The following is a 15315-nucleotide window of genomic DNA, read 5'->3' as shown; positions in this document are numbered from 1 at the left end:
TCCCCAGTACAAAAAAAAAAAAAAAATGAACAGAAACTTAAGTAGATATCTCTCCAAAGAGGACATACAAATGCTCAACAGGTATATGAAAAGGTGATCAATATCCATAATTGCCAAGGAAATGTAACTCAAAAAACCACAATAAGGTATCATCTCACACCTGTTAGGATGGCTAGTATCAAAATACTGAGATGACAAGTGTTAATGAGCAAAGAGGAGAAATTGGAACCCGTGTTCAGTCTGCCTTCCAAATCTGTAGGTTCCTATTCTGTGGATTCAATCAAACATGGCTTGAAAATATTGGGAAAAATCTGTGTCTAAGCCGAGTCCTGTGGCGCATGCCTGTAATCCCAGTGGCTCAGGTGGCTGAGACAGGAGCATCACAAGTTCAAAGCCAGCCTCAGCAAAAAGCACGGTGCTAAGCAACTCAGCGAGATCCTGTCTCTAGTAAAAATATAAAATAGGGCTGGGGGTGTGGCTCAGTGGTTGAGTACCCCTGAGTTCAATCCTGGTACCAAAACAAAAAAAAATCTGTGTCTATATCAAACATATGTACATCTTTTCTTGCTATTATTCCCTATTATTCCTTATACAATATAACATAACAATTATTTACACAGCATTTCCAGTATATTAGATTTTCCAATTAATCCACATATGATTTGAAGTGTATAGGATGCATATAGGTTACAAGAAAAGTGAGGTGACCAAAAATGAGACTGAATACAAAATACAAATATGAATGCCTTCCTTTGGAGAATCTAAATTTAGAAGATGTAATTTAAAAGGATACTGTCATTCATGGCAACCATATCCATCAACTTATTGTGAAACTGAGCAAAAAAAAAAATAAGTATGGGCTCTAAAAATTTTTATAGAAGAAAAGCTGACCTAGATCAATGGGGAGACATATTATGTTCCAGGCATGAAGAATCAATTTTGGATTAATGTGTCTCCTAATTAATCTATAAATTCAATTTAATACCAGTGGTAAATTTGTAGTAGAGAATAATAAGGAACACCTGTGGACCCTCTTCCCATTACATCTTAACATTTTTCACTTGCCTCAAGTTTTTTGTAGGTGTTATTGTTATTTAAGAAACAAAGTATTTTTAAGAAACAAAGTATCTTTAAGAAACAAAGTATTTAAGAAACAAAATAGACTCCTAGCTGAAACCTACCTCCCTTATCCAATTCCATCCTCCTCCCTCTCTTTTCTGAGGTAAGTGTAATCTTGGGGTTTGTTGATCATTCCTTTCCATGTTTTTATTCTTTTTCTATGTAATTAGGGATCTATAAACTGTATATATTGTTCGTATTATTTTTAGCTTATTTATTTATGGGGTACTGGGGATTAAACCCAGGGCACTAGACCACCGAGCCAGCCCTATTTTGTATTTCATTTAGAGACAGGGTCTCACTGAGTTGCTTTAGCACCTTCCTTTTGCTGAGGCTGGCTTTGAACTCAAGATCCTCCTGCCTCAACCTCCTGAACCAGTGGGATTACAGGTGTGCACCACTGTGCCCCATTTTTTTTTTAATGTAAAGAAATCATTGTACTATATAACAGTCTTAAACTTTCCTTCTCTTTCAAGTTGGCAGATTTGATAATTATCCATGTTGTTATATATATTTCTAGTTTACATTTAACTTTTCAGTGAGGTTTAATATACATAATATGTACAATCTATGAACACAAAATGAACACACACGTAACAAGCCAACTGACTCTCCTATACTTTTTTCTTTTAGTTCTTTCTTCTCTCCCTCCCTTTCTTTCCTGGAATTGAACACAAGACCACTTTACCATTGAGCTACACCCCCAACACTTTATTTTTTGAGATGGGGTTTTCCTAAGTTTTCAGGATGACCTTGAACTTGCCATTCTCCTGCCTTAGCTCCCTCCCCTTGGTAGCCAGTATTACAGGTGTGTAATGCATTGGTGTCTGGCTTCTTGTGCCTCTTTCATCATTCCCCCACCAACTTCCAATGTAACCAAGTGTAACCCACTTCTTGATTTGTAACAGTCATGGCTTAATTTAGCCTGGTTTTTATTTTATTTACTTATCTACAGTCCTGGGGATCTAACCCAGGCCCAAGCCTTGCTACACAAGCTCCTTTTAAAAAAAATATTTATTTTTTAGTTGTAGTTGGACACAGTACATTTATTTATTTATTTATTTATTTATTTATTTATTTATTTATTTATTTATTTATTTATTTTTATGTGGAGCTGAGGATCAAACCCAGGGCCTCACACGTACTGGGTGAGCACACTACCACAGAGCCACAACCCCAGCCACAACACAAGCTCTTTACTATTGAGTTATACCCCCAGCCCAAGCCCACTTTTTAAAATTTGTATAATAATAATAATGTTGGGCTAGGGTTGTGGCTCAGTTGGTAGAGGGCTTGCCTAGCACATGTGAGGGACTGGGTTTGATCCTCACCACCACATAAAGTGGAAGTATTGTGTCCATCTACTATAAAATATTTTTTAAAAAGAATAATAATGTTATGTATTCTTTTGTATCTTGCAGTTTCTTTTGCCCAACACTGTTGATGAGATTCATCCATCTTATGCACAAGAAATTAGAGTTTGTTCATTTTCTTTTTTTTCCAAGAGTGAAAAGAGTAGGATTTATTCAAGTGTGAAGAATAGAAACTGAACTCTTGTTGGTGCAAAAGGGGACCCGGATAGGGGTTGCAAGTTTATTTTCATTGTAAGTCAAAACCGTGAAAGATCTGAGATTCTACCCTAACTGGAAGCTGACAAGTTAGCCTGCCAGGTTTTTTTTTTCTTTTTTTATTTTATTTTTTCATTTTTTTAAAGAGGGAGGGAGGGAGGGAGGGAGGGAGAGAGAGAATTTTTTAATATTTATTTTTTAGTTTTCGGCGGACACAACATCTTTGTTTGTATGTGGTGCTGAGGATCGAACCCGGGCCGCACGAATGCCAGGCGAGCACGCTACCGCTTGAGCCACATCCCCAGCCCAGGTTTTTTTCTAAACTAATTATTTTGCATTGCTCAGGATTGAACCCAGGTCCTCACACATGCTAGACAAGCACTCTACCACTGAACTATATATCCCTAATCCATGATACATTTAGGCACATGTGTGCATGCACACACATACATAAAATCACAAGACCACTGGATATGGTTGTGTGCACCTGTCATTCCAACAATTCAGGAAGCTGAGGAAGGAGGATCACAAGTTCGAGGCCAGCCTCAGCAGCTTAGTAAGGCCCAAAGCAACTTAAGTTGGCCCTGTCTCAAAAAATAAAAACGCCTGGTGATGTGGTTCAGTGATAAAGTGGCTCTGGGTTCAATCTCCAGTACAAAAACAAAACAAACAAACAAACAAAAAACACAAAACCCATGAATCAGAAAAACAGACCATTTATTATTTATTATACCCCAAACCAGCAACCAGAGCAACTAACATTGTGCGTCGATATTTCATGCCCCAATTTGTACAGGGCTGGATGTTTCCTGTGGGTGCCTGATGGCAGCATGGGAGAAGAACCTAAAATTAGGAGACTTGAAGATGTTCAGAAGCTATTGACATACTTGCCTGAGCTCCTCTCCATCAGATTCCTCATTATCCTGGAATGTCAGCAATCTCTTAGTTGGAGGTGAGGGTAGCATTTCTAGGTTACCCTGAACTGTCTCAATCTTTCTGGAGTTATATATTCTTTTTTAAAAATATTTATTTATTTATTAGTTATTGGCGGACACAACATCTTTGTTTTGTATGTGGTGCTGGAGGATCGAACCCGGGCCACACGCATGCCAGGCGAGCGCGCTACCGCTTGAGCCACATCCCCAGCCCCTGGAGTTATATATTCTTTAATTTACTGTTCAAACATGCCCTTGGCTCAGGCCAGGACTACACAGAAACCTGAGCAATCCATGAAGACCCTCCCCCAACAATGTGAATATGCCACACTTTATCATCCACTCTTGGGGGTGGATGTGCTTTTGATTGGTTTCCAGTTGGGGTGATTATGAATAAAGCTGTTTATAATATAAGCATTCTGTTCTGTCTTTGGTTAACATTGGTACATATTCTTTTTCTTAAGCTTTTTTTTTTTGGTGGTAGATAGAAGCAATACATTTATTTATTCATTTATTTTTATGTGGTGCTGAGGATCAACCCAATGCCTCACATGTGCTAGGCAAATGCTCTACCACTGAGCCACGACCTCAGCCCATTTTTTTTTTTTTTAATTATTGGAGATTGAACCCATGGCACTCTTTCTTACCATCTCCATCTTGTCACACTTTCTCTGCTCATCTGTTTTCATTTTTGTTTTCAACTTTTGTCTCAACTATCTCCATCTCCTTTCTATTAATCTTTTTCCTTTTTTGCTTGTTGTACCACTTCTTATGTCTCCGGGTATCATTCTGCATCTGTCTCTCCTTTGATTTCTCTGTAACCTCTGGTGCCCCTATGTTGCCCAGGCTGGCCTTGAACTCCTGGGTTCAAGAGATCCTTCTCCCTTACCTTCCCAGTATCTAGGATTACAGGCACATACCATGGTGTTCACCATTGCACCCAGCTTTTTTTTCTGTTGGTATCTTTCTCCCTATTCTTCTGATTCTTCCTGTGTGTCTATTACCTGTCTTTAATTTCCCATGTCTGTCTTTCTCCCTAGCCTCTCAGGATCACTTCCTTTTTATTTTATTTTTTAATTTATTCTAATTAGTTGTACATGACTCAGGATCTCTTCTTGATCAAGTGGATAGGGTGACCCGTACCCTACTGTCAGGGTTTAGACCCTCTTCCTCTTCCTTGATTAAGCCCATCTCTTTAGAACACCTTGCCCACCCAGTATTTTCCCTTTTCCCCATGCACATATGTGGATGGCAATTCCAGGGGCTATAGGGAGTGTGAGAACCATCAGCCAGGGAGATCAAAGCAGAAGAATGGGGTAGAAGAGCTGAGTGATAAATCAAGATAGATGGAGACAAAGATGGGAGTGAGGCAGGGAGGAAGTGTGGAAGAGACTGGAAAAACCTGAAGGAGGGCCACTGAAATCCTTGGTGGATGTAGATGTTAATAAATAGGAATAAATCAGAGATGAAGGGCTGGGGGTGTAGCCTAGTGGTAGAGCCAACAATTAGTCTGAGAGGGCCTATGGGTTCCATTCCCAGCACAGTAGGGGCGTATTTGAGAAAGAGGATGCAGGTGAAGCACTTGTGTGTTTCCTTAAGGACCCCAGTTAGAAGGTAAAGGGCCAGAGGCCTGAGGCAGGCTGGCCTGACCATTCGCTGTGGGTCCAGACTGTCAGTACAGTAGGTACCTCCATGCTGCCACCATGGGAACCACTCACACCTTGCTTGCTCTCCTGCATTTGGCGCTGCATATACTGTCTCCTCCCTGCTGCATTTCTGACCCTTACAGAGATTCCTGTTACTCCTCTACTTCTCTGTCTTTATTCTTTCTCCTTTTTTTCTTGTGCCAGATATTTTTTTTTTTAAAGAGAGTGAGAGAGGAAGGGGGGAGAGAGAGAGAGAGAGAGAGAGAGAGAGAGAGAGAGAGAGAGAGAGAGAGAGAGAGAATTTTTAATATTTATTTATTTATTTTTTTTTAGTTCTCGGCGGACACAACATTTTTGTTGGTATGTGGTGCTGAGGATCGAACCCGGGCCGCACGCATGCCAGGCGAGCGCACTACCGCTTGAGCCACATCCCCAGCCCCTTGTGCCAAATATTGAACTCAGGGACATTCAACCACTGAGCCACATCCCCAGCCCTATGTTTTTTTAAAAATATTTTTTAGTTGTTGATGGACCTTTGTATTATTTATTTATTTATGTGGTACTGAAAATCGAACCCAGTGTCTCACACATGCTAGATACGCACACTACCACTGAGCCATGACCCCAGCCCCCCCCCCCCAGCCCTATTTTGTATTTTATTTAGAGACAGGGTCTCACTGAGTTGCTTAGGGCCTTCCTAAGTTGCAGAGGCTGGTTTTGAACTCATGATCCTCCTACCTCAGTCTCCCAAGCTGCTGAAATTAAAGGCATGTGTCACCATGCCCTGCTCTCTCCCTCTTTTTTCATTTATCTCTTGTGTGTCTCTTTCTGCCTCCACCTCTGTATCTCCCTATGTGCATCTCTTTGTTTCTACTTCTCATCTCTCAACTCTGTTGTCTCTTTTACCTTCTCTCCATCTCAATCCCTCCCTGAATCTGACCCTATATTTCTCTTAGGAAGCTGACACATGCACCATAATCTGAAGCTGCCCTACAACTCTTTCTTTCCCTCCTTCTCATTTCAAGTTTATTAAAACTTTAGCAGTACAAATTACCCAGGGTGCAGATTCTTTATTTTCTAAGCCTCACTTTCTAACCCCTCTCCTTCATATTTTAAATCTGGCATCAGCCTACCCTATCCCAACTAGAGGCTGGAGGAACTACTGTAGGAAGGGGCCCTGAATGTTACTTGGTGAGCAGGCGAGCCACCTACAGGGGCCCAGACTGCATTGGTCCAGTTGCCCCCCAGTGGTGAACTTGAATGGATTCCCAGGCACAGAGGAGGGCTGAGTGCCATAGCATTTGGAAGTGCCTTAAGGGATGGGACCTTAAAGTTAGATGAGGTAGAATTTAGAGGCTACAGAGGATGGGGAACCTGCAGATAGTAAGGGGTTTGTAGGGCCAGGGCCCATTTAAAGGGGACCAGGGAGATAGTGTAGGATTATGTAGAGGCGGTAGCTGCATTTGCCTTAGAGGGCAGCATGGAAAGATGGGCAAGGAGTAAGGCCGGTGGACTCATGGAAAAGAAAGGCCTGGCAGAGGTAGTAAGCAAGATGAGGGCTGGAAGTAACCAGCAGACTAGACCAAAAAGGCCACTGGAATAATCCTGAGTGGGATGAGGCCTAGGAGTGCAGAAGAGGTCCAGAAGGCACTGCTGCTCTAAGTGTCTGTCGCACCAATGGTTAGGGGTCATACCCCAAGGCTCCAGCCATGTTCCTGGTGCACACTAACCCCATCCTGCCCTGCTTTTCTCAGGCCCTTGGTGGGGTGGTCATGCACTACCTGGCACTATCATTCATGCAGGAGGCATAGTGGCTCTGTCACCTTTGCATCTCTATGAACCAATATTGTACCAGGGAAAGAGCATTCCCATCAAGTTGCAATGGCTTGCAGATAGGAACAGGTTTTGTCTCCCATGAGGTCATGTGTACTGCAGCCGTTTGTGCAAAGGAAACCCTTGATTTCTCAGGAAGCTTTTGTGCCTCCCTGTGGCATTTGCACCCCAATGGAGAGTGTCTGCCTCAGCCACATAGGATTTACATATAAGTGACATCACGTGGATGTGATGTCCATCCAAAAAAATCTCTTCCCCATTCATTTCCTATCCTAAAATGAAAATTAATTTCTAGTTCTTTTATGGTTGGCCTGAACAAACAAACAACTAAGCCAATCATGGTGAGGCACACCTGTAATCCTAGCTACTCTGGAGGCTAAGGTGGGCTAAGACAGTGATCCAAACAACTGACAACACTGCATGATCTACTCTGTAGAAAAGTATCCCTGTGATAGAAGGGGAGACTGACACAGGAGACCTTTTTTTGAAGAAACCATATCTCCCTGACACCAACTTCCATTCTAGGGCCACAGTGAGGTCACATTGGATGGGGATAATTTTTGAAAATGGGGTGACTGGTATCTAGAAAGAAAGGGCTTCTTGTAAGGTCAATTTCCCAGCCTTGGCCATGGGAGCTTATGGAGGAGGGGTCAGGGTAGCAGAATGTGTATGTGTACAGTGTCAGGGGTACAACATGCACAAACATGTGCACCCCCAACAATCCCTGTGTTCATGCACTTCTTTTCAAACATGTTCCTGTCTGCTCATTCATTGTTTGGCTCCTGCACACCCTTATGCATGTACCCAATTCTTATCTTCATGCACTTCTCCCTTCCTGCTCATTCATCCCATAAATGTTTATTAGAGCCCATTCATGGTGGGACTCTAAGTCCTAGGGCTTCTGAGTCATGAAAAGGGCTCTGCCCTTGTCCTGAGAGGGAGGTCCTGGGAGTGCATAAACAGGCATTTCAAAACTGGCTTTAAAAAATCATCATGGTGCAACACGAAGAAGCTGGGATGAGAACTTATTACATGTGAATGTGGGACTAGGGTACCCTGAGAGAGAAAAAGGGAATCTGTCTGTCAAGGCCACTGGGATGCCCCACCCCCACCCTGGGACAAGGGAGCAGAATAAAGGCCCTCTCTGGAGAGTCCAGGGCTAACTGAAAGTTAGCCCTCCCTTAGAGGTAGATCACTGGTGAGAGAACCGAGGAGCAGCTCCCATAGTGGTGGTGTCATGTGGCGGCTTCCTCAATGATATTGCTGACAGCTGGGAAAGTCTGTGTCTGGGGTATCCTCCTTAGGGGAGAGCTGGCTGGGGTCCTCTAGCAATGGGGGTACTAGAGAAGAGAGAATGATGTTAGGACGATTGGAGGAGGACAGGTAGAGCATTTTCTGCCTCTCTCCCTGACAATCGTCACTAGGTACTCACCATTGCGGAACTGTCGGGAGGTAAAGCGAGTGAGGAGGATGCTAACACCCTCAACAAGGGCTAATAGAATGCCCCCCATCATCGCTGAGCCCACCATTGCCAATGGTCCACCTGAGGGGTGAAGAGAGAAAAAAGTGAGGGCAGGCAGAACAGTGTGGGAGGCTCAAGGGTCAGGGATGAGGGGGCACTCACTGCGGGCAGCCAGCACAGCCCCAGTCACTGCACCACTAGTGATGGAGTTCCAGGGATCCTCCCTGCCTCGCAGCTGCACCAGGCCACAGTCCACGGTTGAGAACAGGAACCCCCACACTGCAAAGCTACCTGTAAGGGGACAGAAGCTTAATTAGTGTATCTGGGAAATCCCAAGAACCCATATCTCGAGGTTTGGGGAGCTCTAAGGCTTGAATGCTCTGGTCAAAATTGGGAAAAAAGAGTCTAGGGGTGTAGCTCAGTTGTATAGTGCTTGCTTAGCATGAGTGAGGCCTGGGTTCTAACTTCTGCACTACAAAAAAAGAATGGGAGAAAACCTGATATAAAGGAAGAGAGCAAACTCCCCTGAAATATTATGTCTGTTCACATCCTTTGTAACTTCCACTTCAAGCCATCTTTAATTGTCATTGATGAAAGAAAAGTGGCACAGGATTGATCACACACACACACCTGGGATAAGACGCTGGTTTATTGTCAGGAGCCCGACAAGGCTGCTCTGCACAAAGACAGGGACAGCAGCAGCAAGCTAGGGAGAGCAGCACAACAACCCCTTGACTGTTACCTTTTATAGGCTAGAATCATGGCCGCGTGCTAGGGGCAGGTTTAGTCTGGACAGACATAGTAAGTATCCCCTCATCTTGTGGAAGGCGAGTTTGTTTCTTGGGAACAGAGACAGGCAGTTTTCCTATCTCTCAGAGGGTGAACAGGGAAACCGGCATGTCCCTTTATCTTCTCAAGGAAAGAACAGGGAAACCAGTACGTCCCCATCTCAGGGGCCGGTAAGTTGTCTCCTAGCTCTCCATGAGAGAACAGGGAGAGACCAGCAGGTCTCCAGGCAGATAGGTTTTATCTTGGGCTACTTTTTATTCTTGGGAATAAGAACAGTATTCATAAAATGGGGGTGGGGAAAAGGAAGATGGCTGCAATTATGCTAACAATTGATATTCCCTTCACCTTTATAAGGAGGTGACAAACGTTACAAGCATATTCATCTTTTATATGGCTTTTAATAGGCAACTTCAATTTTATTTTGGCACCAGGGAGCCACATCCCCAGCCCTTTTTATTTTTTAAGACAGGGTCTTGCTAAGATGCTTAGGGCCTTGCTAAGTTGCTGAGGCTAGCCTTGAATGTGTGATCCTCCTGCCTCAGCCTCCCAAGTTATTGGAATTACTGCACCACTACTGCACCACTGGCATACATCACCATGCCCAGCACAACTTTGATCGTTTAATCACTACAGACAGCTGGATTTCAGGCCTTGATTTCAGGGAGAAAGAAACAGGTCAGGAAAGTCAGTTAATAACATAATATACACCTGGGTATGGTGGTGCACACCTGTAATCTCAGCAACTTGGGAGGTGGAGGCAGGAGGATCACCAGTTAAAAGGTCAGCTTGGGAAATTTAGCAAGACTTTATCTGAAAATAAAAAAAAATTATATTTATTTTTCAGTTTTCGGTGGACACAACATCTTTATTTTATTTTTATGTGGTGCTGAGGATCAAACCCAGCGCCCCGCGAATGCCAGGTGAGTGTGTTACCGCTTGAGTCACATCCCCAGCCCCTGAAAATAAAATTTTTAAAAACTAGCTAGAACTCATTAGATTTCAGTGGTGGAGAGCTTAAACAGCGTGCATGAGGCCCTGGATTCAATTTCCAGCACTATCACCAGGGAAGAAAAGTATATATAGGTTAAATATCTCTAATCCAGAAATATAAAATGCTCCCAATCCAAAGCTTTTTGAGTATGGACAAACACCACGAGTGGAAAATTCCACATTTGCCATCACATGATGGGTCACAATCAAAATGCAGATAAACTAAAACTACTACAAAAATTAGCAGGGTGTGGTGGTGAGCACCTGTAGTCCTAGGTACTCAGGAGGATAGGGCAGGTGTATTACTTGAGCTCAAGAATTTGAGACGGGCGGGCTGGGGTTGTGGCTTAGTGGTAGAGCGCTCGCCTCGAACGCTCGAGACCCTGGGTTTGATCCTCAGCACCACATAAAAAAATAAACAAGTGAAATAAAGGTGTTGTGTCAACTAAAAAATAAATATTAAAAAAAAGAATTTGAGACCAGGGCTAGGGTTGTGGCTTAGTGGTGGACTGATTGCCTAGCATATGTGAGGCACTGGGTTCGATTCTCAGCACCACAAAAAAATTAATGAAGTAAAGGTCCATCAACAACTAAAAAAATAAATAAGTTTGAGACCAGCCTGGACTCCACCTTTTAGGGTGTGGGTGTGTGTGTTGCTGAGAATCAAACCCAGGGCCCTGTACATGCTTGGCAAGCACTGTACCACTGAAGTAGATTCCCCAGTTCCAAGACCTCATCTCTTAAAAAGTAAGTCTATAGGACTGGGGATATAGCTCAGTGGTAGAGTACTTGCCTAGAATGACCTAGGCCTTAGTTTGATCCTTAGCACTGCACAAAAAGAAAAAAAAAATATATATATATATAGTTACTTTTGGCCTATCTATATAAGGTAATATATAAAGCACAAATTAAATTAAATTCCTATTTATATTTGGGTCCATTCTTAAGATATCTCATCAGGCATATGCAAATATTCTAAAATCTGAAAAAACTCTGAAATCCAAAATACTTCTAGTCTCAAGCATTTAGGATAATTGTAGTTAATATGTTTGAGGGGTTATTGTGTTTCAGGACCTATATGAGATACTGTTAGTTGACACTGTTAATTTTAAATTAGTTAATATTATTTAAGGGTTTGCTTAGCATAGCAACCAGCACTTAGTACCAAGTAAATCACGTAAATTACAAAACTACTGATAAGGTGGTTAATGTAATCATCATCACCCTATTATAGATGAGGTTCAGAAAGGCATGCTACTAGCCCAAGGCCACAAAACAAGGAAGACATGGGGGCTATATTTAAACTCTGGAATCTACATTCTTGCTCTTCCATGTTTAATTGTTTGGAAATGTCACCTCCATTGGAAGAACTCAGGCAGAGTCTGAGCTAAAATCTGAACCTCCCACTTGCATCTGTCCCTAAAGGATCGACTTCCCTCAACACTACCATCATATTTCCTATGGCATTACAAGACTCTCACCTCCAATCTGGGGTGCATGGATCCTCACAGTGTTGATACTACTCCTTAACCGATGTTGAATTCCCTGGGAAAAGTAACAAAATGAGTAAGGGCAGAGTTGAGGCCACTGGCAGGATTTCTAGCCTTTAAGAGAGGAATGAGGGGTCTGGGGATGTGGCTCAAGCAGTAGCACACTTGCCTGGCATGTGCAGGGCACTGGGTTCCATCCTCAGCACCACATAAAAATAAAATAAAGATGTTGTGTCCACCAAAAACTAAAAAAAAGAAAAATATTAAAAAAAGAGAGGAAAGAGGTGGGCTTGGGATGTAGCTCAGTGGCAGAGCATTACCTAGCATTTCTGAGCCCCTGGGTTCAATCCTGAGCACCACACATACAAAAAAAAAAAAAAAATAGGGAAGGACACAGGTGACCTATTAGATGTGGAAAAGCAGCCAAGAACTAGGGGTCTTGAGGGCACTCTAGCATAGGTGTTGCCAAAGTTGGGTTGATAAGTTCTAATTAATTCCTTTGTACACTTATTCACTCAATAAATGGCTAATGAGCACCTACTATGTACCAGGCACCACACTGCAGGGATACAGCAGTGAACAAGGTAGATTTGGTCCCTCTCCTCTCAGAGCTCATATTGTAGTAGGACAACAGATCCTGAGCAAATAAATGAGACAGTTTCAGACAGTAACACAAACTCTAGAAAAAATAGGATGAAGAGATCTGATAGTGACTAATGAGTCAGGAAAGGCCTCATTAAGGTGGGAGCACATGTGGGGCACTGGGAATGAAGCTCAGTGGTAGAGCACGTGCTTAGCATGCCTTCAGGAGGTCCTGGGTTCCATGCCCAGCACCCCCCAAAAATAAATAAATAAATAAGGAAGGGAGCAGTATGTGCTAAGATCCTCAGAATGAGAAATGTGGGCAAAGATCCAGGAAAGAGCGTTCCCAGAGTTGAGGGGAGGGACAGAACTAGAGGTAAAAATTGTAGAGATCTTTGAATGACATGATGAGATATTCTGGGCAGGTGAGAGAGCAAGAGACAAAAATGTTTATGTTAAACCAGGTGCACACCAGTAATCCCAGTGGCTCAGGAGGATCCTGAGTTCAAAGTCAGCCTTAGCAATGGTGAGGTGCTAAGCAACTCAGTGAGACCCTGTCTCTAAATAAAATACAAAATAGGGCTGGGGGTATGGCTCAGTGGTCAAGTGCCCCTAAATTCAATTCCCAGTACCAAAAATAAATACATAAATGTTTTTATAAATCAAAAGGGTTTTCTTTTCTCAGAGTCTTTAGAGGACTGAGGCAGTAGGATTCAAAGTTGGAGGCTAGCTCTGGCAGTTTAGCAAGATGTTGTCTCAAAAGAAAAAAAATAACAAAGGCTGGGGATGCAGCTCAGTGGTACAATGTCCCTGGGTTCAATCTCTAGTAGTGGAGGAAAAAAAGGATTTTCTCAATTGTAAGACTTTATTTTCTCTGCCAACTAAACTCCTGTCACTTCCCTATATCTAGGTTTCTAACCCAGAATCTGTCTTTAGGTAAAATCTGTCTGGCTTTGCATACACATTTAGGATTTGGAGACTTTTTTTTTTTTCTTTGCAGTGCTGGGGATCAAACCTGGACTCAGGCATGCTAGTAGGTGCTTTACTACTGAGCCATACCCCAAACCCTAACTACTGTTTTGAAAGTATACTATTTTCACAGAGCAGCTCTAGATGGGTGGAAGGAAGACAGGGGTCTGTGTGTAGTTCCTCCAAAATCCCAGGTCCAGAAGCCAGGCCTGGCATACAGTACATGAGCAGTTACCAGAATGAATAAGTGCACATGGAATGGCTGCTCCCAGCAGTTTTCGGAGCAGCATTCTGTATAAGAATGTCTTCTGACCCCCAACACCAGTGAAAGCCAGGACTCACAACAGGGGCATTGCGGAAGCCCTTGATAGTCTGGAAGACTCCACCTCCAATGACACCCATAGTGAAGGCTCCACCACAATCATCCACAATTCGCCATGGGCTGCAAGCAGGAAGGGAAAGATGGAGTTAATGCAAGCTGGTTACTCCAGGCCCCAGCATCTGGACTCTTTCCAACTGGGAGAAACCATGTCACCAGAATGGGAAGTTCATGCAGCAGAAAAAACCAATTCAGATAGTAACAAGATAGCCAGGTTTGATGGCACATGCCTATAATCCAAGTCACTTGGGAGGCTAAGGAGGACCCCAAATTCAAGGCCAGTCTGGGCAACTTAGTAAGACCCTACTCAAAATTTTAAAAAGTAAGTCTGGTATGGTGGGTGCATGCCTATAATCCCAGCAACTCAAAGAGTCTGAAGCAGGAGGATCACAAGTTCAAGGCCAGCCTCAACAAATCAGTGAGATCCAGTCTCAAAAAAAAAAAAAAAAAGGCTGAAGATGTAGCTCAATAGTAAAATACCCCTGGATTCAATCCCAACTACCCTCCCCCCAAAAGCAACAAGATTGTCTTATCACCTTTCCCCCGCCCTCACGAGAGAAATGGGTTAAAAGGGCGAAATTATTACTCTATTCCAACAAAGGAATTAGCCAACTGTTTAACCCCTATTAAAATTTGAGTTGGCACATTTCAATTAGGTATATAGAAGTGTTAACTAGCTGGGCACGGTGGTGCATGCCTGTAATTCCAGCCATTCTGGAGGAGGCTGGGGCAGAAGGGTTGCAAAATCGAGGTCAGCCAGGACAATTTAGGGTGACCCTGTTTCAAAAAAATAAGGACTGGAGAAATGGCTCAGGGCAAGAACGCCCCTGAGTGCAATCTACAGTACCACAAAAAAAAAAAAAAAAAAAAAAAAGAGAGAGAGAGAGAGAGATTTAATTAGTTAGTACTGTTACTAAAGCAGGGCCTGGTGACACGCCCTTCTCAGACGATCAGCCCTGTACATCCAAGCCCCACTCCTTTTACACCTAACACCAGGGAAAACCCAAAAAGACCACAAGGAGGATCCCAGCGCCCCCGCCTTGCCCACAAATAGGCTCATCTATGCCCCGCCCCTATTTATGAAAGCGACGTGGGAAAAACCATGTTTCATAATCCTGGGGGTTTCCACTCAACACCGCAGCCCCCCTCCGCTGAAGTGGATTTGACCAGCGGTATCATTTTGATAACAAAGAGGGACTATGAGATACGAAGTCAGGGGAAACGTCTGGTAGTCCGTACTGCACCGCATCTACTCAAGCACACAACTGTGGATTCTCTTAACAGAGCCTGAGTGGGAGGAGCCAGGTGAGGGGGCGGAAGGAGTTAAGTTTCTGAGAGTCTCCCGAGTTCGGTACGTGACACTGTGTGGCCTGTGTCTCTCCCGTCCACCTCCTATGGCTGGCCTGGGCGCCGCAACCGCAGTCCCAGTGCCTGCGACTGTTGTCGTACCAAGGCTTCTCCATGGCGCCCGCGTCTGGCGGCGCAGTCTGGCGGGACCCTAACCAGGCCACGCCCCCAGTGTCAACGCATATAGGCGCGCGAGCTTTTCACCT

At 43.5% G+C, this 15315-nt stretch overlaps 1 protein-coding gene across 1 annotated transcript; it reads right to left on the bottom strand.

The window, feature by feature from the left end:
• Nucleotides 1-5597: 5597 nt before the first annotated feature.
• On the bottom strand, nucleotides 5598-15307 carry TIMM17B (translocase of inner mitochondrial membrane 17B). Its single transcript, XM_081278376.1, has 6 exons — nucleotides 15212-15307; nucleotides 13726-13825; nucleotides 11824-11887; nucleotides 8726-8854; nucleotides 8534-8644; nucleotides 5598-8441 (listed from the first exon to the last, which is right to left on the bottom strand). Exons 1-6 carry the CDS (start codon nucleotides 15223-15225, stop codon nucleotides 8353-8355), a joined length of 507 nt encoding a protein of 168 aa, XP_081134502.1. The 5' UTR covers nucleotides 15226-15307; the 3' UTR covers nucleotides 5598-8352.
• Nucleotides 15308-15315: the final 8 nt, after the last annotated feature.

Source organism: Spermophilus citellus, assembly GCF_964194105.1.
Source record: "Spermophilus citellus genome assembly, chromosome: X".
In the NCBI taxonomy this organism is placed as follows: domain Eukaryota; kingdom Metazoa; phylum Chordata; class Mammalia; order Rodentia; family Sciuridae; genus Spermophilus; species Spermophilus citellus.
The sequence above is the reverse complement of the archived record's forward strand: the minus strand, read 5'-3'. Positions and strand labels throughout refer to the sequence as shown.